The sequence below is a fragment of the Peromyscus eremicus genome, chromosome 9, assembly GCF_949786415.1.
Source record: "Peromyscus eremicus chromosome 9, PerEre_H2_v1, whole genome shotgun sequence".
Taxonomy (NCBI): domain Eukaryota; kingdom Metazoa; phylum Chordata; class Mammalia; order Rodentia; family Cricetidae; genus Peromyscus; species Peromyscus eremicus.
This window is the reverse complement of record NC_081425.1, coordinates 83,117,516-83,139,972: the sequence shown is the minus strand read 5'-3', so window position 1 is coordinate 83,139,972 and position 22,457 is coordinate 83,117,516. Positions and strand designations below refer to the sequence as shown.

The 22,457-nt window shown below is 46.8% G+C and overlaps 1 protein-coding gene across 1 annotated transcript; it reads left to right on the top strand.

The window, feature by feature from the left end:
- The first annotated feature begins 1,660 nt into the window (after window positions 1–1,660).
- Plac9 (placenta associated 9) lies at window positions 1,661–22,142 on the top strand. The gene is made up of 4 exons (XM_059273890.1): window positions 1,661–1,768; window positions 18,291–18,379; window positions 21,110–21,233; window positions 21,608–22,142. The coding sequence occupies exons 1-4, from the start codon at window positions 1,672–1,674 to the stop codon at window positions 21,616–21,618; spliced, it is 321 nt and encodes a 106-aa protein (XP_059129873.1). The 5' UTR covers window positions 1,661–1,671; the 3' UTR covers window positions 21,619–22,142.
- Window positions 22,143–22,457: the final 315 nt, after the last annotated feature.

Sequence of the window (22,457 nt, the reverse complement as noted above, 5' to 3'; positions counted from 1 at the left end):
TCTTGATCTTCAGAACGGATATGATGATAGTCCCCTTGTGGGGTTACCCTGGGGAGCAGAGATAGTACAGCAGAAGAGAATCACCATGGCTTAGCTCTGGTTTATAACATAATGACTGCTGGGACTGGGAACGCCTTAAGGGACAGATACTATGTGAATACCTGGCTTATTTTCCATTTTCACCTCTCCTAGAGACTACCAAATAGTAAGTCTCAAACCCGGGGACTATTTACTATATCAAAGTGGACCAGGCCTCCAGGTTCTCCCAGCAACCCTCAGTCCTTACCTGTTTCAGGATATGACTGGCATACTCCGCCCTCTACCCTGAACTCGCCAGTCCAGGGGCTGGGCTGCCCTTTCCCCAGCTGCCCTTTCCTGTATAATCCAACCATTTTAGTTGCCCTCCCCTCTTTTCCCTTTTGACCTCCTGGCTCTGCACCTGGTGTCCCCCACCCCATCCCCACACCCCCACCTCCTCACGTGGCTCAGGGTCATGTCCACTCTGGACTTCCCGAGATATCTCTGACTCTAGCTACGCTCTCCCTTTTATCTACAATAAACTTTCTCCTCCACCATACCTAGGAGCAGTGATGTTCCTTTCTTTTTATTTCTTCTTTTCCATTCACCAAACACTACCTAGTTTAGGGCTAACACATTTGCTAACTGCTGTGATTTCAATTCTACTGCGTCTCTGGGACATCCCTTGCTTTTAAACTGCTTTGCAAGTTCCATCCTCAGCTCCGGAAAAAAAAAAAAAAAAAAAGCTATTTTATATGCATTGGTGTGAAGGTGTCAGATCCCCTGGAATTGGAGTTACAAACAGTTGTGAACTGCTATGTGGGTGCTGGAAATTAAACCCAGGACCTCTGGAAGACCAACCAGTGCTCTTAACCGCTGAACCATCTCTCCATGCCCGCCTTCATTCTTTCTTTCTTTTTTTTTTTTTTTTTTTTTTTTTTGTTTTTTTGTTTTTTTGTTTTTTTGAGACAGGGTTTCTCTGTGTAGCTTTGCTCCTTTCCTGGAACTCACTTGGTAGCCCAGGCTGGCCTCGAACTCACAGAGATCCGCCTGGCTCTGCCTCCCGAGTGCTGGGATTAAAGGCGTGCGCCACCACCTCCCGGCCTGCCTTCATTCTTTAGTAAGGAGTTAAATGGTCTTTATCAGTGAGTTTCTGTGGACAGCAGCACTAGGCCTTGGGTTCCCTCTGTCCAATACCATTAGCCTTTATTTCTGGTTCAGAGGCAGGCAGAGAACACTTCCAGATCCTAGGAAGCCGGGCTTCAAAGCCTGCGCCATCCTGGGAGGGACACAGAAGAAGGTCCTCATTCCTGGGCTCAGTCTGGCAGGCTGTGAAATGGGCTCATAAAGAGTAGTGACCCAAGAAGTAGCGCCTGTATCCTCCTCCCCCACTTCTCTCCCGGGGGTCCCAAGACCGAGGTTGGGGTCGGTGGCTGGACAGGATGCTCTGGTGGAGAGGTGGCCTTGGGGATGGGATTCCGGGCTGTGCCTTTTCACGGTGGGGCTTCTGGAGGGGGCGGGTTCTCTGGAACCAGAAACCCGGAGCCGCCCAGGAATTTTGGCTCGGACTGCATTTCCTCGGGCCGGGCGGGCGCGATCCCGGGGAGGTGGCTACGGACCGACAGCTGCATTCGGTGGTGGCTCGTCGGTCCCATGCAGCCGCTGCTCTGTGCGATGGCCGGGCTCGCCCTGCTCCGCGTCGGGGCGGGCGAGTGGGGTCGGGGACCCAGGGACACCCCCGGACAGCGAGGTAGGAGTAAGAGAGGACCCGGAGACAGAGCTACCGGGAGAGGTGGAGGGAGGGAAAGGTGACGGTGACAGAAAACAGAAACACCGGGACAGGAAAGGGAAGAGATGAAGGAACGAGATACATAAGAAGAGAGGGGAGGCTTTGAAGATAAACGCATGCGGACGAGGAGGGCTAGAGACGGGAGTTTGAGAAAAGCGCAAACAAGAAGGAAAGAAATGGGAATGCAGGAAGAAACGGGGAAGAAAGATCTGGGGAAAGGAATGTGGCAACCGGATGCCTAGGAGCGCGCGGTCGGCCAGGGCGGAGGTCCGGTTGCAGGGTGTGGCCGCCCTGGGGCCAGGGCATCCAGGGAAGGGCTGCAAAGGGCGTTGTGATGGAAAGGGGGCCTGAAAGGGTCAGTGACCCAGGCGGGGCCAGCACCACCGTTGAGAAGACAGATGGAAAAAAGGTACCGTCTCACCTGCCTGGAGGCCCGGGGGCTCTGTAGTGAGGTGAGGAGGCCATCTTCCAGGTTCCCAGAACCGTCCAAGAGCTGTGGCTCATCCTAGCTGTCTAGGCGAGGATGAGCTCGGGCCTCATAGTGCCAAGGCAGACCCAGCACCAAACCCCAGGCCTCTGGCTCTCCTGGGTTCTTGCTCCAGCCATGCAGAAAAGTCTGGCACTAAGGACCGAGGCTCTGGCTGTGTTTCGAGGCCCACGAAGAGAAGGGACAGTAACTCAGATCGTTAAAGGGAGTTCCTAGGGGTGAATCGCTTTCCGTTTCACAGGCTGACTTCGGGGAAAGTAAGAAAGGACGTGCCCACCAGTGAGCATACAACACTAGTTCTCTCAGACCATCAACCCATCTAGCCTCAGTTTCCCCATCGGTTAAGGAGTGACTGGCACTCTGTGTAGCTCAGAGTCAGCTCACAAGGCACAGCCTCTTAGATGCTCCTGTCAGCTCTACATGGGTGGCAGAGATGGGGACCAGGGCTCCCCTGGTGCCTCCCAGAGGAAGGAGCTATCCCTGCTACGGATCACTTTTCTTGCCCCTTTGAGCCACAACCCGTTTTAAACATTGCTTTCCTTTCTGATGCGCACGTTCATTGCAACAGACAGGTTAAGAGGAAAGTATAGATGTACCCATGTAGCTGAGAAGTTTTCACTTCTAACCTTACAGACTTCAGACACAATCCCATCACTTAACTTTCGGAAGATATTTTCAACACCTATATTGGACATACTATGGGGTACAGTTTTTCTATGACTTTTGATTATGAAAATGTTTGGATTAAAAAAATAGAATTTAAGATGACTGCATACATAGATTATTATAATATAATTATACTATAATTATTAATTAAGCAATCTCGCCTCTGCTGTCATCCTTGGGTTATTTTAAAAGAAAGTCCAAGCACTGTATTTATTTGTTAAGTTTTTGTTGTTTGACAATTTCATACATATGACAAATTTTGTCGTTGTCACACCCCTCCCCCAATCCCCCTTCCCCTCCCCTCACTGAAATTTTCTTCTGAGCAAGCCCTCTCCCATTTCCATGTTTTGTTTGTTTTTGTTTTTCGAGACAGGGTTTCTCTGTGTACTTTTGGTGCCTGTCTTGGATCTCGCTCTGTAGACCAGGCTGGCCTCGAACTCACAGAGATCCACCTGGCTCTGCCTCCCGAGTGCTGGGATTAAAGGCATGCGCAACCACTGCCCAGCCCATGTTTTCTTTTTGTATGTGGCCCACTGAGCTAGTTAGTTCCCCCTTTTAAAACATTTATTTTATGTGTGCCTGTCTAAGATTATGTACGTGCACCACATTTGTGCTCCAACCTGTGGAAGTCTGAAGAGGGTGTTAGATCCCCTGGAACTAGAGTTACAGGTGGTTGTGAACCACCCTGTGGGTGCTGGGAAATAAACTCAGATTCTCTGCAAGAGCAGCAAGTACTCTTTTTTTTTTTTTTTTTTTTTTTTGGTTTTTCGAGACAGGGTTTCTCTATGTAGCTTTGTGCCTTTCCTGGGACTCACTTGGTAGTCCAGGCTGGCCTCGAACTCACAGAGATCCGCCTGGCTCTGCCTCCCGAGTGCTGGGATTAAAGGCGTGCGCCACCACCGCCCGGCATGAGCAGCAAGTACTCTTAACTGCTGAAGCATCTCTCAGTTCTGCAATTAAAGTATGGGGCCCAGCATCTTATATTTTATCTATAAACAGAACTGCAATGCCACAATTAATAATAGTAATAATTCTTTTTTTGTTTTTCTTTTTTAACTTATTTATTTATTTTTAGTTACACTCATGATATTCATTAATTACACTCATGATATTAATTACATTTGTGGTATTTATTGATTACATTTGCATTATTCATTCCATAATTATATTTATGATATTCATTAAATACATTAATTGTATTGATTTATTACATTCATGGTATTATGTCCTGATACTCCTGTCCATTTGTGGGGTTTTTCCATCACACAAAACAGAGATTCTGTACTTAGGAAATCATTGCTCTATATTCCTTTCTTCTCTATCTTGAGATAACGTCTAATCTTTCTGTCTCTATGAATTTGTATATTCTATATATTTCATGTAATATAATTCTATAGTTTTTGTCCTTTTTTTAATGTAAAAACATTTTATGTACAACTGCAGGAGAAATAATATACAGATAGCCTGAACATAAAAACAGGTTATAATTTAAAAGTCCAGGATTATTTTAAACAGTAAAATATTTTCTCTGTAGAAATTAGTACAAATGATAACGTTTCCCAATAAACCCTTTTAAGCCAAATGATAGCTGAATTATACATATAAATATTAATTAGATTCTGGGATACAGAAGAAACCTATCTTCATCTGTTCAGAGAGCTTGGTTTTACTTAAGTTGTGTAAGCGAGATTCCTATTCATCTTCCCCTTCACTGTTTGATTTACAGCAGACATTTTTCTATAGGCTAGTCCATATTCTAAAATGATTTTAGCCTCCCCTCCTGAAAGTATAGCCAGCATTTTCTTTCTTTCTTTTTCTTTTTTCCCCTCGGAGCTGAGGACCGAACCCAGGGCCTTGTGCTTGCTAGGCAAGCGCTCTACCACTGAGCTAAATCCCCAACCCCACAGCCAGCATTTTCTTTCATCAGCTTGGTACAGTACAAATCTTATCCTAGTAGTGAAATGGTTCACTAAAGCTTGCCCAGTGATTGGGCAAAACCAAAACTTATTTTTTTTTTATTTTATTTTATTTTTTTTTTTGGTTTTTCGAGACAGGGTTTCTCTGTGTAGCTTTTGCGCCTTTCCTGGAACTCACTTGGTAGTCCAGGCTGACCTTGAATTCACAGAGATCCGCCTGGCTCTGCCTCCCGAGTGCTGGGATTAAAGGCGTGCGCCACCGCCGCCCGGCTAAAACCAAAACTTATTATAAGCCACAGTCATCCTAGGATTCCCCCTGCTAGGTAGCCTCCCTGGATCTGTGGGTTACAGTCTGATTTTCCTTTGATTTATGTTTAGTATCCACTTATGAATGAGTCCATACCATGTTTGTCCTTCTGAGTCTGGGTTACCTCACTCAGGATGATATTTTCTAGTTTCATCCATTTGCCTGCAAACCTCATGATGACGTTGTTTTTCTCTGCTGAGTAGTACTCCATTGTGTATATGTACCACATTTTGTTCATCCATTCTTCACTTGACGGGCATCTAGGTTGTTTCCAGGTTCTGACTATTACAAATAATGCTGCTATGAACATAGTCGAGCATGTATCTTTGTGGTATGATTGAGCATTCCTTGGGTATATGCCCAAGAGTGGCATAGCTGGTTCTTGAGGTAGATCGATTCTCAATTTTCTGAGAAACCACCATACTGATTTCCAAAGTGGTTGTACAAGTTTGCACTCCCACCAACAGTGGAGGAGTGTTCCCTTTGCTCCGCATCCTCCCCTACATAGACTGTCATTAGTGCTTTTGATCATGGCCATTCTGACAGGTATAAGGTGGTATCTCAGAGTCATTTTGATTTGCATTTCTCTGATGACTAAGGATGCTGAGCATTTCCTTAAATGTTTTTCAGCCATTTGAGATTCTTCTTTTGAAAATTCTCTGTTTAGCTCTTTAGCCCATTTTTTAATTGGATTGTTCAGTATTTTGATGTCTAGTTTCTTGAGTTCTTTATATACTTTGGAGATCAGTCCTCTGTCAGATGTGGGGCTGGTGAAGATCTTCTACTCTGTAGGCTGTCTTTTTGTCTTATTGACTGTGTCTTTTGCCCTACAAAAGCTTCTCAATTTCAAGAGGTCCCATTGATTGATTGTTTCTCTCAGTGTCTGTGCTACTGGTGTTATATTTAGGATGTGATCTCCGGTGCCAATGCGTTCAAGACTACTTCCTACTTTCTCTTCTATCAAGTTCAGTGTAACTGGATTTATGTTGAGGTCCTTGATCCACTTGGACTTGAGTTTTGTGCATGGTGGTTTTTTTTTTTTTTTTTTTTTTTTCGAGACAGGGTTTCTCCGTGTAGTTTTGGTGCCTGTCCTGGATCTCGCTCTGCAGACCAGGCTGACCTCGAACTCACAGAGATCCACCTGGCTCTGTCTCCCGAGTGCTGGGATTAAAGGCGTGCACCACCGCTGCCCGGCATAATAATTCTTTGTTATTGAAGCATTTATCATGTTCAAGTGTCCTTGATCATGACTTGTTTTTTGTTTGTTTTGTTTTGTTTTTACATTTAATTTGTTTGATCCAAGCAAAGGTTACCTGGCTGGTTGAATTTAGTTGATATACCTGCTGTTCCTTCAAATGTGTAACCTTCTCTCTCCATCCCTCCCTTCGTTTTTTTCTTGAAATCAGTTGTTGAAAAAAGTTTGGCTCCTTTAGATTTTGCTTATTGAATTCCCTGGGTGCCATTCAGTGATTCAGTGTTCCTCTCTTCCTGTATCATCTATAAAATTAATGGCTATAGAAAGACAATTGATCTAATTCCAGTTAGATTTTCCTTTGGAAAAAATATTTTCTAAATTATAGTTTTGGAGACAGGGTTTCTCTGGGTAGCCCTGGTAGCTGTCCATGAACTCACTCTGTAGACCAGGCTGGCCTGGAACTCACAGAGCTCTGCCTGCCTCTGCTTCCCAAGTACCAGGACTAAAAGCATACACTACCACACCCCGTTATTTTTAATATATTTTTAAAAGACAAAATCTCTTGTAGCTCAAGCTGGTGTTGAACTTACTGTGTAGACAAGGATGACTTTGAACTTCTGATCCTCCTACCTCCACCTTCCTAGGATTAGAGATATATACCACCATTTCTGTTTTTGTGCTGTGCTGAGGATCAAACCTAGGGCCTCAAACATGCAAGGCAAGCATTCTACCAACTGAGCTACATCCCCAGCCCATCTTTATTATTTTAATTGAGTGTCTTTGATTCCTGCCAAGGATAGACTTTTTTTCTTCAAAGGCATAGTGGTCATTTATAATTCTTGCAAACTATTTAAGACTTCCTCAATTGTTTTGTTGGGATTTTCTCATATTATTCTATAAAATCTCTTTACATATCGCGGGAAGAAAACTGGTTTGTGTTATTATAGAGACCTTTAATTAATTAATTAGTTGTTATTGTACATGTGGGGTTGCACGCCACAGGGCAAGTGAGGAGGTCAGAGGACAAATGTGTGGAGTTGGTTGTCTCTTTCCACCTTTGTGTGGGTTCTGGGATAGAATTCAGGTCTGCAGGCTTGTGCTGCTGTGTAATTGGTATCCAATGACATCTTACCAGCTCCCTTAGAGACCTTTTCAGAGGCCAACCTCAGCTGGGTTCCTGTTCGCACTGTCAGAAGAATCCTCAGTGTCTTCTCATTTATTTATTTACTTTGGTTTTATGAGACAGGGTTTCGCTGTGTAGCCTTGGCTGTCTTGGATCTCACACTTTAGACCAGGCTGGCCTCGAACTCACAGAAATCTGTCTGCCTCTGCCTCCCAAGTGCTGGGGTCAAAGGTGCACACCTCCACCACCCAGCTCTTTTATTATTTATAATTTAAAATATTGTATGTGCCTGGCTGTGGTGGCACACGCCTTTAATCCCAGCACTCAGGAGGCAGAGGCAGGAGGATCTCTGTGAGTTCGAGGCCAGCCTGGTCCACAAAGCGAGTTCCAGGAAAGGTGCAAAGCTGCACAGAGAAACCCTGTCTCAAAAAAACATATATATATATATATATATATATATATATATATGTGTGTGTGTGTGTGTGTGTGTGTGTGTGTGTGTGTGTGTGTGTGCCTATGTGATTTATGTGTGCCATATTCAGGCAGGTGCCCCCAGATGCCAGAGGGCATAGTATCTCCTAGAACTGGAGTTTCAGGCCATTGCTGGGTCCTCCAGAAGAGCAATAAGCTGCTGAGCCTTCTCGTTTTTTTATTTTTAAATTTTATTTGATGTATATGGGAGTTTTGTCTGAATGTATGTCTGTGAGCAAACATGCCCAGGACCTACAGAGGCCAGAAGAAGATACTCTAGAACTGGAATCACAGATGGTTGTGAGCCACCATATGGGTGTGGGAACTGAACCCAGGTCCTCTGGAAGAGCAGTCAGTGCTCTTAACTGCTGAGCCATCTCTCTAGCCCCCTGCATCTCCTCTTGTAAGCAAGTATAACCATCCTCACCCACATCTTTGGACCAAGCCAACATGGGAGGATAGAGACAGAAAGGTATCCTGTGCCTCACACCTTTGTAGTTCCCCCCATTTTACAGATGGTGTAAGAAAAAGTGACCCTCACTTCATGATAAGAGTACTGGAGAGGGGAGTGTGGCTCAGTTGGTAGAGTGCTTGCCTAACCTTCATGAAGCCCCAGGTTCAGTCTCCAGTATCCATGTAGTGGGTGACAACCACCTGTAACTCCAGTTCCAGAGGACCTGATGCCTTCTTCTTGCCTTCAAGGGCACCAGGCATGCATGTGCAAAACACCCATTCACATTTAAAACAAACAAACAAATAAATAAAAGAGCACTGGGGACTCAGAGCAGCAACATCGAGGTAGATTTGACATTGCAAAGTCAGGCATCAGCCTACAGAAAAGACAAAAATGGCTGGCACACCAATTTGGCACAGAATTGCGTTTCTTATATCCCTAATCACATTTCCCTGCCCCATTAAATTCTTCATCAGCTAAGTTTAGGGAAGTACAATCTTCTTGGTGTCTACTATCACCACCTCTCCAGGTTCCCTAATCTATTTGTTCAGGATGCAAAGCCTTATCTGGTGTCCAAAGATGGAGCTGAAGTTCAAGATGCCCTCCTTTTCTGATAAGGGGACCCAGTCACGTAGCGTACTCTCCATAAGTTTTCAAGTCTAAGATAAACTAAAAAGCTTCCAGGGAGCAGGCGCCAGCTGCTAGCTGGGGAAGATGGGGCCTGCATGCATGTGTGTAAGAGAGAGACAGAGAGACAGGGAGAGACTTATGATGTAGCCCCGGCTGGTCTAGAACCCACTATGTAGACCAGGCTGGCCTTGAACTCAGATGTCCGCATGCCTCTGCCTCTCGAGTGCTGGGATTGAAGGTGTGCGCCATCATTGAATTTTAAATGCTCTGAAAATGAGACATAATTATTTATTTCTTACAAGGGGAGACAGCGGGGAGCCCCAAGGTGGAAGAATTTACTTTACACAGCTCCACCACCAACAGGGACAGATGGTGTCAGGGGGTTGGATTCCAGTCTTGTTGCTGGCACTTTCTTTCTGCTGTGTAATCTTTTATATGTCACTTAAACTTTTGAGTTTGTAAAATAATAATAATAATAATAATAATAATAATAATAATAATAATAATAGGGGGTTTGTTTTGTTTTTGAGACAAATTCTTACTGTGTAGCCCAGCCAGCCTCGCACTTGACAATTCTTCTGCCTCAGTCTCTCAGGTGCTGGGATTACAGGAATGCCCCATAGTAAAAAATACAATAAAACAAAGCAAAAAACATTGCTTTTTTAAGGTGGAGGAGTATATAATGCAGCACTTGGAAGGCTGTGGTGCCAGAGGATTAAGAAACAAAAGAAAAGGAGTGACTTTATTTAGTACCAAATGGTCAGCCCTGAAAACATACATAAAAGTAACGTTATACAGATTGAGCAGGTTGTATTTAGGAATATGTAAGTACATGCATACAATAAAAATTAATGGGAAAAAAGGCCATAAATTTGAAAAAGAGCAAAGAGGGGTATGTAAGAGGGTTTGGAGGGAGGAAAGAGGAGGGAGAAATGTTGTAATTATATTATAATCTCAAAGATAAAAAAGGAAAAAAGCTAGAATTAAATGACTGATGCCTATCCACATTATACATCCAGCAAAAACCTTGGCATGATAAAAGGACAAAAAGCAATAGTAACTTAGAAGACAGAGTATGGCTGTGTCCATTCTAATAGCAGCAAAAGCCAGGATCCAACAAATGGAATTAGCTTGCAGAAGATAATCCAGTCAGGTCAGGGCTGCCCCTGTATCTGTTGGAGAAGCCCTTCTGCAGCATGGTACCCTCTGACTTCCTGCATGGATTTGTTCCTGAAACCTGATCCAGTGATCTAGGTTGAGCTCTAGACTCCGCATGAGAGAGGTGAGCAAGGGAAGGGGGTCCGGACATACCTGCTCCATCATTCTGAGCCTACATTTGCTTGTCTGGTCAGTGTCCCAGCCTAATTTGCTTTCTGTTGCTGTGATAAACACTGTGACCAAAAGCAATTGGTGGGGAGAATGTTTATCTCATCTTACAGTCCATTAAGGGAAGTCAGGGCAGGAATTCAAGGCAGGAACCTGGAGGCAGGAACTGAAGCAGAGGCCATGGAGGGACATTGCTTACGGGCTCGTTGTTTTCCATGGCTTGCTCAGCCTGCCATCTTATAGAACCCAGGACCACCAGCCCAGGGGTGGCACTGTCTGTGGAGGACCAAGCCCTCCCATGTCATCATTAATCAAGAAAATGCCAATTAGACTTGCCACAGGCTAATCCGAAAGGGTAACGGGGACTATTGGGGTCCAGCCCCTCAATAGCCCTCTCCCAGGGTCCGTGGAAGAATCTACAGCCAGCTGATAATCTCATCTTAGATGGTAAGAAGTGAATGTACGAACATGAAATTCTTTAGTCCATTCGCTTCATTCTTCTGAGCCAGTTCCCTCTCTACACAGCTTCAGTTCTGCTTTCATGCCTAGCTCCTTTCTTGCCTGATTTCTCTCTACATTTGTCTGCTGTCCCCTCTAAGTTCTACCTTAATTCTTCCTTCATCTAGTTCTTTCCCATCTTAGCTCCTCTCCCATCTCCTTCTCTCTCATCTGTTCTTCCTCATCTTGTTCTCCCTCACCTGGCTCTTCCTCATCTTCCATCTCGTCTTTCCAGTTCTCTCCTCTAGTCCTCCAGTCTAGTTCTCCTCTAATCTAGTTCTTCCCCATCTAGTTCTTCCCATTTCAGTTCGTTCTCCTCCAGTTCTTACCCATCTAGTTCTTCCATTCTCTTTTTCTTCTCCATCCTGTCTCTGAAAATAAAACCGCCTTTTATCCCTTTGGCCCTTATCTCTCCAAGCTATCTCTGCTCCCACTGTTTTCTGGCAGGGCGGGGAAAGTGTGCTCGGTCGCTAGGCAACTTGGCTAGGCAACTTCCATCACAGCTAGATGTAACCGTAAGAAGAAACCCTTTAGTTCTGAGTTCATTGTTAAGGGTGGATCTAAAACTAGAGATAAGACTTTGGAAAGGAGAAAGTTAAGCTTAATTAGCACATCCGCCAGGCCTTCTCAAATGGATAGTCTGGATGCTTAAGTCTGTTCTTAGAGAATCTGTGGGGTATCTCGATAAGATACTTCCGTCCGTCCCGGGATGGTCCTGGCCGGATGCTGCTAATGACGATAATTACAGAAAGGCCTAAAATTAGGGATTTTGACTGTGTCTTTTGTAGCACAGTTGGAGAAAGTTATACAAATACTTTAATTGCATAAGGGGAAATTGTGCCCAATGAATGATGGAAAAGCTACAATAGCACACGAGAAAGTCATAGCAGGAAACGGCTAATAATCAAAAGCCAATATCACCAAGACTCCTTGAGCCTTGGCCTCATCCTGTGGAAGAGTTCCTAATTCCTCCAGGTCTAGCTTTGTCATAACCAGCCGAATTCCTACTTCATATATATTTTTGCGGTGTGCAGCAAAAGGGTCAGTTCCTCAGCTGAGGTTCCTTCTCCCCCTGTGACTGTAGTTTGTATCAAGTTGACAAAGACTAGCCACCGTAGCCCATGTGTGGCATCTGCCCTATGGTTCACAGGCATCTTCAGGTGTGACATCACAGCAGCCCTGCAAAGGAGACAGGGCAGGACAGACCGATCTCTTCTCAACCCGAGGAAGCTGAGTGAGAGACAGAGAGCATCCCGTGGACTGGGCCTCGAGGTTTATCCTGGGTGGGTTTGAGGCCTCAGCATCCTGGGGTTTGGGAAGGGTTAGTTTATTCTAATTAGTGGTTTAAAAAATACAGGGTAGCGAAACGGAATCTGGGATCATGTCTAGCCTCAGGAGCAGAGCTGCCGCCGAGCCTGACTGTCAGCCAGTCTGGCTTTGAAGGGACACAGGAGGGAGAAATAGACAGGAGGTGGTGATTGACAGGCACTCTTCATTACAGCAGCTTCCCTTACATCCTAAGTAAAACACTAACTCGGCCCCATAGGGAAAGTGTGGGAAAGACAGGGGTAAGTTTCCAGTGCCCCAGGAGTCTCCCAGTCCACTTCTGGAAAGTCTCAGAATAATCGAGGGAGATAGAGTGTGCCTCTCCTTAAGCAAAAACAAACAAAACAAAACTTTCTTGGAATCTAGCTTTGTCTTAAAGGGCTCCGAGATCCTTGGCCTGTTTCAGTCAGAGCAGCTCCATGCAGAGTTCCTCATACAATCTTTTTGAAATACACGGTTCTGCTTCTCTTTAAGAATCAAAAATCGCTGGTGGTTTTGAATGCTTCACAAATATTTATACAAGTACTGGATGTGGTGAAGTTTATTATTCTCTTATACTGAGTGTGGTCAAATATCATTAACCCCAAGTGGCCAGTGTTGCTGGTAAAAATAGACTATGGCTTTGATGATGAGTGTGGGTACTTTCTCACTGTGTGAGTCCCGGGTACATCAGTTTGCCTTGGAAGGGCTGTGACTGGGCGGGGCCGTATAGAGGACAAGACTGGTTGGCCAAGCCTCTTTTAGTTAGGCCAGCCAGCCCAGCACCTCTCCTGGTCCCTGGGCTCCCCTCACCACAGGATCCTGCTTCACCCATGGCCACCATCCAGGGTACAGACAAGGCTTCAAGCAGGAGCCAGGCCAAAGAAAACAACTCCGTACCCTAGGGAATCCATTGGCAGAGGAGGGAGAGCAGAGGGAGGAAGGGAGGGAGGGAGGGAGGGAGGGAGGGAGGGAGGAAGGGAGCATCCACATCCTTGGCTCAAGGTCCAGTGAGATAACACAACAGTCCTCTGGCCTTTCCACCCATACTGGATGAGTTTCCTGACAGCCAGAGAGAGAGAGAAAGGAAAGAGAGCCCAGTTTCTGTCACACACACACACACACACACACACACACACACACACACACACACTCAGCCTAGCTCTGACCTCTGAGGCCTCAGACAAATTCTGAAAGACTGACAGACTCCCACTCCCGCTATGTCTGGGACCAAGAGCCTCAGGCCAACCCCGCCCAGCATGATAGAGGAGGCCAGAAAGTTAATGGCTGGGGGTGTTGGCTGAGAAGGGTCTTCAGGGTGTGTCCAAGCAGAGCTGTGCTGAGGTTCTCTGCAGGGAGGGAGCTAGTCACGCAGGACAGTTGTTAGGGCTGTGCTCCAAGCTTTCTGTCAGATGAGTTCCCAGGAGGCCTGGATGAGCTCAGAGCACAGCTCCATCCAGATGTGAGGGATTAGTGCTGAGGGGACCAACCTCATCCCAGCCTCTTTCCCCCCCGGAGAGATTCTGAAGCCAAGTTAGACCTCATCACAGATTCTGGAGAACAGTGTCTGGGGCCAGGAGAGAGAAGTAGATGCATGCTCCTCAAGATGCCCACAGCTGCCAGCTTCCACTGGGTAAAGGATTCCGGCAAGAGCAAATGATGCTCCTAGAGTAACCTGGCTGAAGGCCCCTAGGCAGAACATACAGAGAGGGTGTGTACACAGACTCCCACCAGGACAGCCCACCCTGGAGTAAGAAGAGCTCTTCCTTCCTTTTCTAACTCTCTCCAGGCTGCTGAGCCCCCAGCTTCAGCTGAAGCAAAATGTGGATCTCCTTCACTAAGGCTAGCCTGGACCTCTTCTCCTGTCTCTCAAAGGCCATCTCTTTTTTTTTTTTTTCTTTTTTTTTTTTTTTTTACTAAGATTTATTTATTCATTATGTATACAGAAGAGGGCGCCAAATCTCATTACAAATGGTTGTGAGCCACCATGTGGTAGCTGGGAATTGAACTCAGGACCTCTGGAAGAACAGTCAGTGCTCTTAGCCTCTGAGCTATCTCTCCAGCCCCCAAAGGCCATCTCAGATCATGGGGCATGGCCTTCCAGCAGGGAGGTCTGGACTAAGATCTCTTCCTCCTCCTCACTGTGTTATATCTACCCATTCAGCCCATCATGGCTTCTGCTTTTAGCTAACAATCCCACCAGGCAACTGACTTACATTATAAAAACCTTAAGGGGCAGGGTACATGGCTCAGCAGTTAAGAGTGTGTATTACTCTTATGAAGGACCTTAGTTCAGTCCTCAGCACCCACATTGGGTGGCTGATAACTGCCTGTAACCTGTAACTCCAGCTCCAAAGGATCTGTCGCCCTCTTCTGGCTTCTGTGGGCACTTGCACTCACATGCACATGCCCAGCACACACACATACACATAATTTAAAATAAGTGTCTGGGTCCAAGAGATGGTTCGGCAGTTTTAAAAGCACTTGCTGCTCTTCCAGATGACCTGGGTCATTTCCTAGCTCCCACAAGGAGGCCCACAACTGTCTTATCTGTAACTCCAGTTCCAGAGGATTGGATGCCCTGTTCTGACCCTCCCCAGACACGGCACGCACATAGTGCACTGACATACGTGCAGGCAAAAACACTCACATAAAAGAAAAATAAATAAAGCTATGCACACAAAAGTAGAGGGGATAGTTGAATGCACCCCCAGGATCTTTGCTGGGAATGCCCATTCATGCTTCATGCGGCTCCTCCGGAAGTAAATCTAAAACGAACATTTTAGCAGGGAATATTCTAAGACGGGTCTCCCAAGGACCCATTTCTACAAACATCATCACCAGCACACCGCTCGTCCTGGTTGCTTTCCTGTTGCTGTGATAAAACACTGACAAAACATCCTTAGGGGAAGGTGTGTTCTGGCTCACAGTTCCAGAGAGTTACAGTCCACCGTGCTGGGGAAAGCATGGTGTAGGAGCATGAGGCCATCCCATCCTATCCCACGGGCAGTCCAGAAGCAGAGAGGGAGAACAGGAAATATATATATATACACCTTAAAGTCCACTAGTGACACACTTCCTCCAGCAAGGTTCCATCTCCTAAAGGTTCCATAACCTCCCAAAATAGCACCATTGGTAGGGGACCAAGTATACAAATTCATAAACCTATGGTGGACATTTCACTTTCTTTTTCTTTTCTAAAGATTTGTTTCTTTTCCCTTTTTTCTTTCTTTCTTTTTTTTTTTTCTTTTTCTTTTTTTTTTTTTTTGAGACAGGGTTTCTCTGTGTAGTTTTGGTGCTCTGTAGACTAGGCTGGCCTGGAACTCACAGAGATCCGCCTGGCTCTGCTTCCTGAGTGCTGGGATTAAAGGCGTGTACCACCACCACCACCACCACCATCACCACCACCACCACCACCACCACCAGGTGATTTATTTCTTTATTATGTATACCATGTTCTGCATGTATGTCTACCTGCAGGCCAGAAGGGGGCACCAGATCTCATTATGGATGGTTGTGAGCCACCATATGGTGGCTGAGAAATTGAACCCAGGTCCCCTGGAAGAACAGCCAGTGCTCTTAACCACTGAGCCCTATCTCCAGCCCCTGACATTTCACTTTCAAATCACAACATCACTATAACATCCTTTTCCCCTCTTCAAATCCGTAGCAGCACCATTGTCTTTTGAACAGTGGTTTCTAAGTTCAGTAAAGGGAAATCACATTGTCTACACAGAAGGTTCTTTATTAGTTAGCTTGCCACTGCTATAAGAAAATACCTGAAGCAATCTGCTTAAAAGAGAGAGAAGGTTTATTTGGTCTCATGGACTAAAAGTTTTAGTCCATGGTCACCTGGCCGCAGTGCTTTGGGCTGCTGCTCTTGAGGCAGTACATCATGGTGGGTGCAAAACCACTCACCTTATCAGGCAGGAAGAAAAAAAAAAAAAAAGGAGCAAGAGAACGAGGTTCCACAATGCCCTCAGAGGGCACACCCCAATGACTTAATGGCCTCCCCCTAGGCCCCACCTCCCAACAGTCCCCATCATCTTATAACCACAGATCCCCTCCCTGCTCTCCCACATCCTGCTCTGGGTACTAAGCCTATGACCCCCAGAGTTCTGTCAGGACAGAACTGATTGAAAGACTGTCCCTCTAGAGAACCCTGGCTAAATGAATCCACAGATATGTAGGAAGTGGATTTATTAGACTGGCTTGTAGGCTGTGGTCCAGCTAGTCTGACAATGGAAGGTCCAAAAATTCAGTAGGTGTTTGGTCCACGAGGCTGGGTGTCTCAGCTGGTCTTCAGTATACGCTGGAATCCCAAAGAAGTAGTCTCTAATGCCAGTGGAGGGATGGACTAGCTGTAGAGAGCAAGCAGGTAAAGAGAGCAAGCTTCCTTCTTCCATGTCCTTTATATAAGCTGCCAGCAGAAGGTGGGGCCCAGATTAAAGGTGGATCTTCCCCCCTCAAAAGATGCTGATTAATAATTAATTAAGTCAGGTGCTGGTGGTTGGTATCGAAGGCCTTTAATCCCAGCATTTGGAAGGCAGAGGCAGGTGCGTCCCTGAGTTTGAGGCCAGCCTGGTCAACAGAGCAAGTGCCAGGACAGCCAGGACTACACAGAGAAACACTGTCTCAAACCCCCTCCCCCTAAATTAATTAATTCAAATAATTAAGAAAAATCCCTCACAGGTGTGCCCAGCTGCTTGGGTTTTACATAATTCCAGATGTAGTCAAGCCGAATGTAAGGGCTAAAGTTATGTTTTAAGTTTAAATTACTGTGCTTAAGAGATCTATAAAAGCCGGGCATGGTGGTGTATGCCTTTAATCCCAGCACTCAGGAGACAGAGGCAGGTGAATCTCTGTGAGTTTAAGGCCAGCTTGGTCTACAAAGTGAGTTCCAGGATAGCCAGAGCTGTTACACAGAGAAACCTTGTTTTGAAAAATCTGTTCCCTGCCCACCTAAAAAAGGGATCTATAAAAGAAGAATGCCTCTAACTTGTAAGCCCCACTTGCCCAAGGACAGATAACTTCCTGGAATGCTAGGGCTGTTGTTCATGTAAGATAGCAAGCCACACGTTTTCACTTTTGTAGACAAGGTTGGTTGGCCCGATTGCACAGGATGTGCTTGACCACACATGAGGTGGGGCGGTGCATAGGCAGGAAGTACATCAGAATATATGCTTGCCCCCAATTGGACAGAGACAGGAAGTATGTAGCTTTGTAGGTTCTGCCTTTATAAGCACCTAACATAATTCGGTGCCACACTCTGGGAATCCCAGGTATGGGCCTGGCCAATGCCCATCGTCTTGGCCAGTATTTAAATAAAGCTTGCTTCAAATCTGGCTCAAAAATTGTGGTTGTGGTCTTATTGTAGCCAGGTGGGATGAACAGACAACCAAGAACAGCCATAGCAGCTGGTTAAACCTCTGATCCTCTCACTAGCAGTGGCTTTGGACACGACCTCTCACCCCTCTGTGCATTCGTTTCCTGGAGTACAAAATGAGGCCACTACAGATCATCAGGACATCCTCAGCACGCCACACAGGGCACAGCTGCTCAGACTCACTGGTTCCCGGTGCCGAGGCCGCTCCGTTTCCTCCCTGGATTCTGTCTACTACTGTCTGGCTCATTACTTCTCACATGGATTACTGCCACCACCGCCTCCCTCCACAGTCACATCCCTCCACATTCTCTAATCGGAAATTCAAAACACCCCCTCCAAATATTCATGGAGGTTCATGGAGGCCTTGGGTCAAAGTGTTACCCCTGGCTTTGATCCCAAGACCCCTCTCTGGTTGAATCTCCCACCCACCTGGTTCTTCACAGGCATTCCAGCTCCCTAGATGGTTTGTCCAAGGAAGATATACGTCTCTCCATGTCTTTGTAAGCAGCCAAACCTTCCCTGTCTCCACTTTACCCAGCCTAGACACTGCCTCCTTGACGAAGCCCTCCTGGGTCTGGTGGCTCATCTTCATCCTCTGCGTGTCTGTCCTTCTGTCTGATTTCAGCACCCACAGCACTCCAGCCTAGTGTTGTACAGGCCTCTCTAGTGCCACAAGGGGACCAATGGCCTCAGAGTGACAAGACCTGTTTTCCCTACAGCTGCTGAGTCCTCCAGAGAAGATCTAGCTTGGAGCCCAGGCTGTGACAGACATGTGGCTGTCCAAGGCCGATTGGACATCATGGAAGAGGTAACAAGGGTATGAGAGGAAGGCACCGTGAAGCTTCATGGCCATCTGCCAGGCTGGAGGCTTTGTGGAGTACAATGGTCAGGAAACCCAGGACAGTCCTGTTCCCCAGGCACCAAGTTAAATACTCTCTGCTCTAGCAGGGATGTTCAGCTGAGCAATGTGTTATATACCCTAGCTCCCAGGAGGCGTTACTTACACCAAGATTGAGCTTTTTCCCAGGACGGGGAAGGTGGAAATTCAACCATCAAATTTTGTAAAACAGCCATGAACCATAACTTTGGGTTCATATATTTGTGTGGGGGAAAGTTTTATCTTCATTGCTGGAAACTTTTAAATCCTTTCCTTCCACCATGCGTGTCCCAGGGATTTAACTCACGTTGTTAAAGTTCGTGGCAGGCGCCTTGACCTCCTCTATCACCTCGCCAGCCTCTTTTTTTTTTTTTCATTATTATTTATTTATTTATTTTTTTTGTGAGACAGGGTCTCACTATGTAGCCATGGCTGGTTTAGAACTCACTATTAAACCAGTCAGGCCTGAAACTCATGGCAATCCTCCTGGCTCTGCCTCTAGGACTACAGGCGTGGACCCACACACCCGGCTTCAGCATGTCCTCTGTACTCCCTCATTCTGAGGATGGCAGCAATGGCCTGGTGATAGATTCTGTCCTTTAGTGAGTTAATATGTACATATACTAGTACATCAGAACTTAATTCAGTTAATATGTACATATACTAGTACATCAGAACTTAATTCAGTCTGTACAGCGCTTGCCATGTAACCAGGAGGAGCCAAGTTCCATCCTTGGGACCCACAATAAAAGCTAGACCCCAAAGTTTAGGGTCTCAAGTGGGCGCTCCAAGAACCCAGACTCCAGTCCAGTTGATGCAACAGCGCGAGGATTTATTTAGCTTCTATATAGAAGGGCTCCTCTGCTCCCAAAAGTAAGAGTCGCATCTTACTGCAGCCCCATAAGGGCTTTTAAAGGGAAAAACCCACAAAACCCACAAGATTACAATTCCCATACAATTTCATGGCCTGATCACAGGGTGATCACAGAGTGGGTACAGTCACGTCCGCATGCACATTCTTCCTGAAACCTCAATGGGGGTATCAGGGCGGGAGTGGAGCTTACACAAAGGTCACAGTGGTCCTTCCTGAAACACCTGCAACTATCCCAGTCACAGCTGAGCACATCTCTTAACAGAAATCTTTTTACATTGTTATATTGTTACAGGGGTGATTGAGTAGTGGCTGAGTCAGGTGGCCCTTGGAACTAAATTTTTAGTTTCTCATTTCCTGGTGCTTGAAGTTTCTCTCTTCCTGAGGCTTGGGGGTGTAAGCCTGAAGGGCTAGGGTCTTTCTTTTTTTTTTTTTTCGAGACAGGGTTTCTCTGTGTAGCTTTGCACCTTTCCTGGAACTCACTTGGTAGCCCAGGCTGGCCTCGAACTCACAGAGATCCGCCTGGCTCTGCCTCCCGAGTGCTGGGATTAAAGGCGTGCGCCACGACCGCCCGGCGGGCTAGGGTCTTTCAAGTGGCATTCCAGCACCAGAGAGGAAGAGATGGGAGGACCCCTGGGGCTCGCTAGCCAGTCAGCCTAACCTGTTCATTGCCAGGAAGAGCTCCTGCCTTAAAGGCAAGGTGAGGCCTGTGAGATAGCTTACCAGGTACTGGCGGCCATCAGCCATCGAGCCTGATGACCCGAGGCTGATCCCCAGGTCTTTCTCTTTCTTTCCTTTTTTGGTTTTTTTGAGACAGAGTTTCCCTGTGTAGCCCTGGCTGTCCTGGAACTGGCTCTGTAGACCAGGCTGGCCTTGAACTCAGAGATCCTCCTGCCACCACCGTTGGCCTAATCCCCAGAATTTTCCAAGTGGAAGGAAAAGAACTGATCTCCACATGTTACCACGGTGTGAGTGTGCTCCCCCACACACAGGGGACAGCTCCTAAGACTTTCTGCTCGCTCACTCTCACAATGACAAAATAATTATTGGAGAGAAAAATCATACTCTGTATCCTAAACTGGCCTGGAACTCATGGTGATCTTCCTGTCTCAGTCTATGGGCTTTTGAGCTTACAGACATCAACAACCAAAATAATATATAGTTTTTAACATTTGAATGCTACTGTAATGTAGTTGATATCCACCCCCACCCCCACCCCCAAGCATTAAAGAACTGTTGTGAAGCTGGGCAGTGGTGGTACATGCCTTTAATCCCAGCACTTGGAAGGCAGAGGCAGGTGGATCTCTGTGAGTTCGAGTCCAGCCTGGTCTATGGAGCAAGATCCAGGACAGGCACCAAACTACACAGAGAAACCCTGTCTTGAAAAAAACGAAAAAACCAAACCAAGCAAAACCTAACTTTAAGCCATCCCCAGAAACAAAACATTAAAATCCCAAACCTGTCATTTAAGGAAGGTGCCACCAGGGGGCGGTGCAACAAAAGCAATGTGCACTTTTACTGCCAAGTCCCCAACAAAGAAAAAGGTGCTTAGGGGTTCTCGTGCCAAGCCTGGCACCTTTGAGTACCAGACAGGAGGATCCTTAAAGCAGCTTATGATGGTGTCGCTGGGGAAACTGAGCAGAGACTGAGTGAGGGCCAGGACTCCACAGCACCCAGTTCTTTCCACTGCATTACGCTGGAGCTCAGTGAAATTTCTTTAGGGTATCACTAAGCTAAGCTAAAGTTGGCCCTACTCCTGTGCTTGACTTGGCCCTGCCCTCCCGCTCCAGATGGTGGAGAAGACGGTGGAGCACCTGGAGACCGAAGTGACAGGTCTGCTGGGCCTGCTGGAGGAACTGGCTTCCAATCTACCCCCAGGGCCCTTCAGCCCCGAACCGGACCTGCTAGGAAGTGGTGAGTGGCTCAGACGGCAAGAGGAACACCTGCTGGGCCTGTCACCAAGGGTCCCTGGCAGCTCCATCACACTGGTGGAGCCAGAACACACAGGGGGATGGGGGTGAGGTGCTGTGCAGTCCCAGGGTGGAGTTGGTAGCACATCAGTCTTCAAGTATTCCGGTCTGTGCTCCTCCATCGATTCTCACCACCCATTGGCACTCTGGGCCCTGGAGTCCTAGTGATGCTCAGATCACCCCCCAGCTCCTTTCTTGAGTCCTGGTTTCGGTACTGCTGTCCCAAGGGACTGGGAAGCTGGAGGGAGGAAGTCGCTGGGCACAGCCAGGACAAGGGGCTCCTTCAGCTGCTCACTCGGGACACCCCCTTTCTTGCAGATCACTTCTGAACACCAGGGGTAGTGGAGCCTGGCAGCTGAAGTCATCCATCTGAGAACCAAGCCTGGCCTTGCCGTCCTGCCCCACGTTCGTGTGAAATAAAAGCTACTACTCTGGCCCCGTGTTTGTTAATGGTGACCTCTGTAACCTCAGCCCCAGCTCCTGTCATACGCCCTGAACCCCACACGCTGTACTAGCCCACAGACCTGGGTAACCTGTGCACCCGCACTTCCAACTTTATAGGGACAGACGGCAGAACCTGATTCACACAAAGTGAGGCACCCGAAGCCCAGAATGGTAACGGGACACAGAAGGCCCTTTATACAGCCTTGCTACTCAAACTGTGGCCACAAAAACAGCAGCCGGTGCCACCCAGAAACACATGGGCATCTGGGTCCCATCCAGCCAACCCCCACATCAGAATCTCTGCCTTCATGTGATTCCCTATCCTGCCTTCCTGGTGGTGAGAGGTTGTGTGCCCATTAAGAATCCTGTTCCATGGCTGAGAATCCAGACATACTTCCAGCCTCTTTTTTTTTAAAAAAAAAAAATTCTATTTCAGTAAACAAAGTTCACATTACATAAAATTCCTGGTGTGTGTGTATGTGTGTGATTCACCATGCAGACCAAGCTGGGATTAAAGGTGTACACCCAGCAAAATTTACCATTTTAACCTGCACAAATTCTGCGGTTTCTAGTGTGTTCACCATTAATTCCAGGACATTTTCAACACCCCAAAAGAACTCTGAGCCGGGACTGGAGAGATGGCTCAGAGGTTAAGAACACTGGCTGTTCTTACAGAGGTCCTGAGTTCAATTCCCGGCACCCACATGGTGGCTCACAGCCATCT

Coding starts and splice junctions, on each gene's coding strand:
- Plac9 (XM_059273890.1), top strand. CDS start 1,672: ATGCAGCCGCTGCTCTGTGCGATGGCCGGGCTCGCCCTGCTCCGCGTC. Junction 1,769..18,290: donor GGACACCCCCGGACAGCGAG/GTAGGAGTAAGA, acceptor TTTTCCCTACAG/CTGCTGAGTCCTCCAGAGAA. Junction 18,380..21,109: donor GATTGGACATCATGGAAGAG/GTAACAAGGGTA, acceptor CTCCCGCTCCAG/ATGGTGGAGAAGACGGTGGA.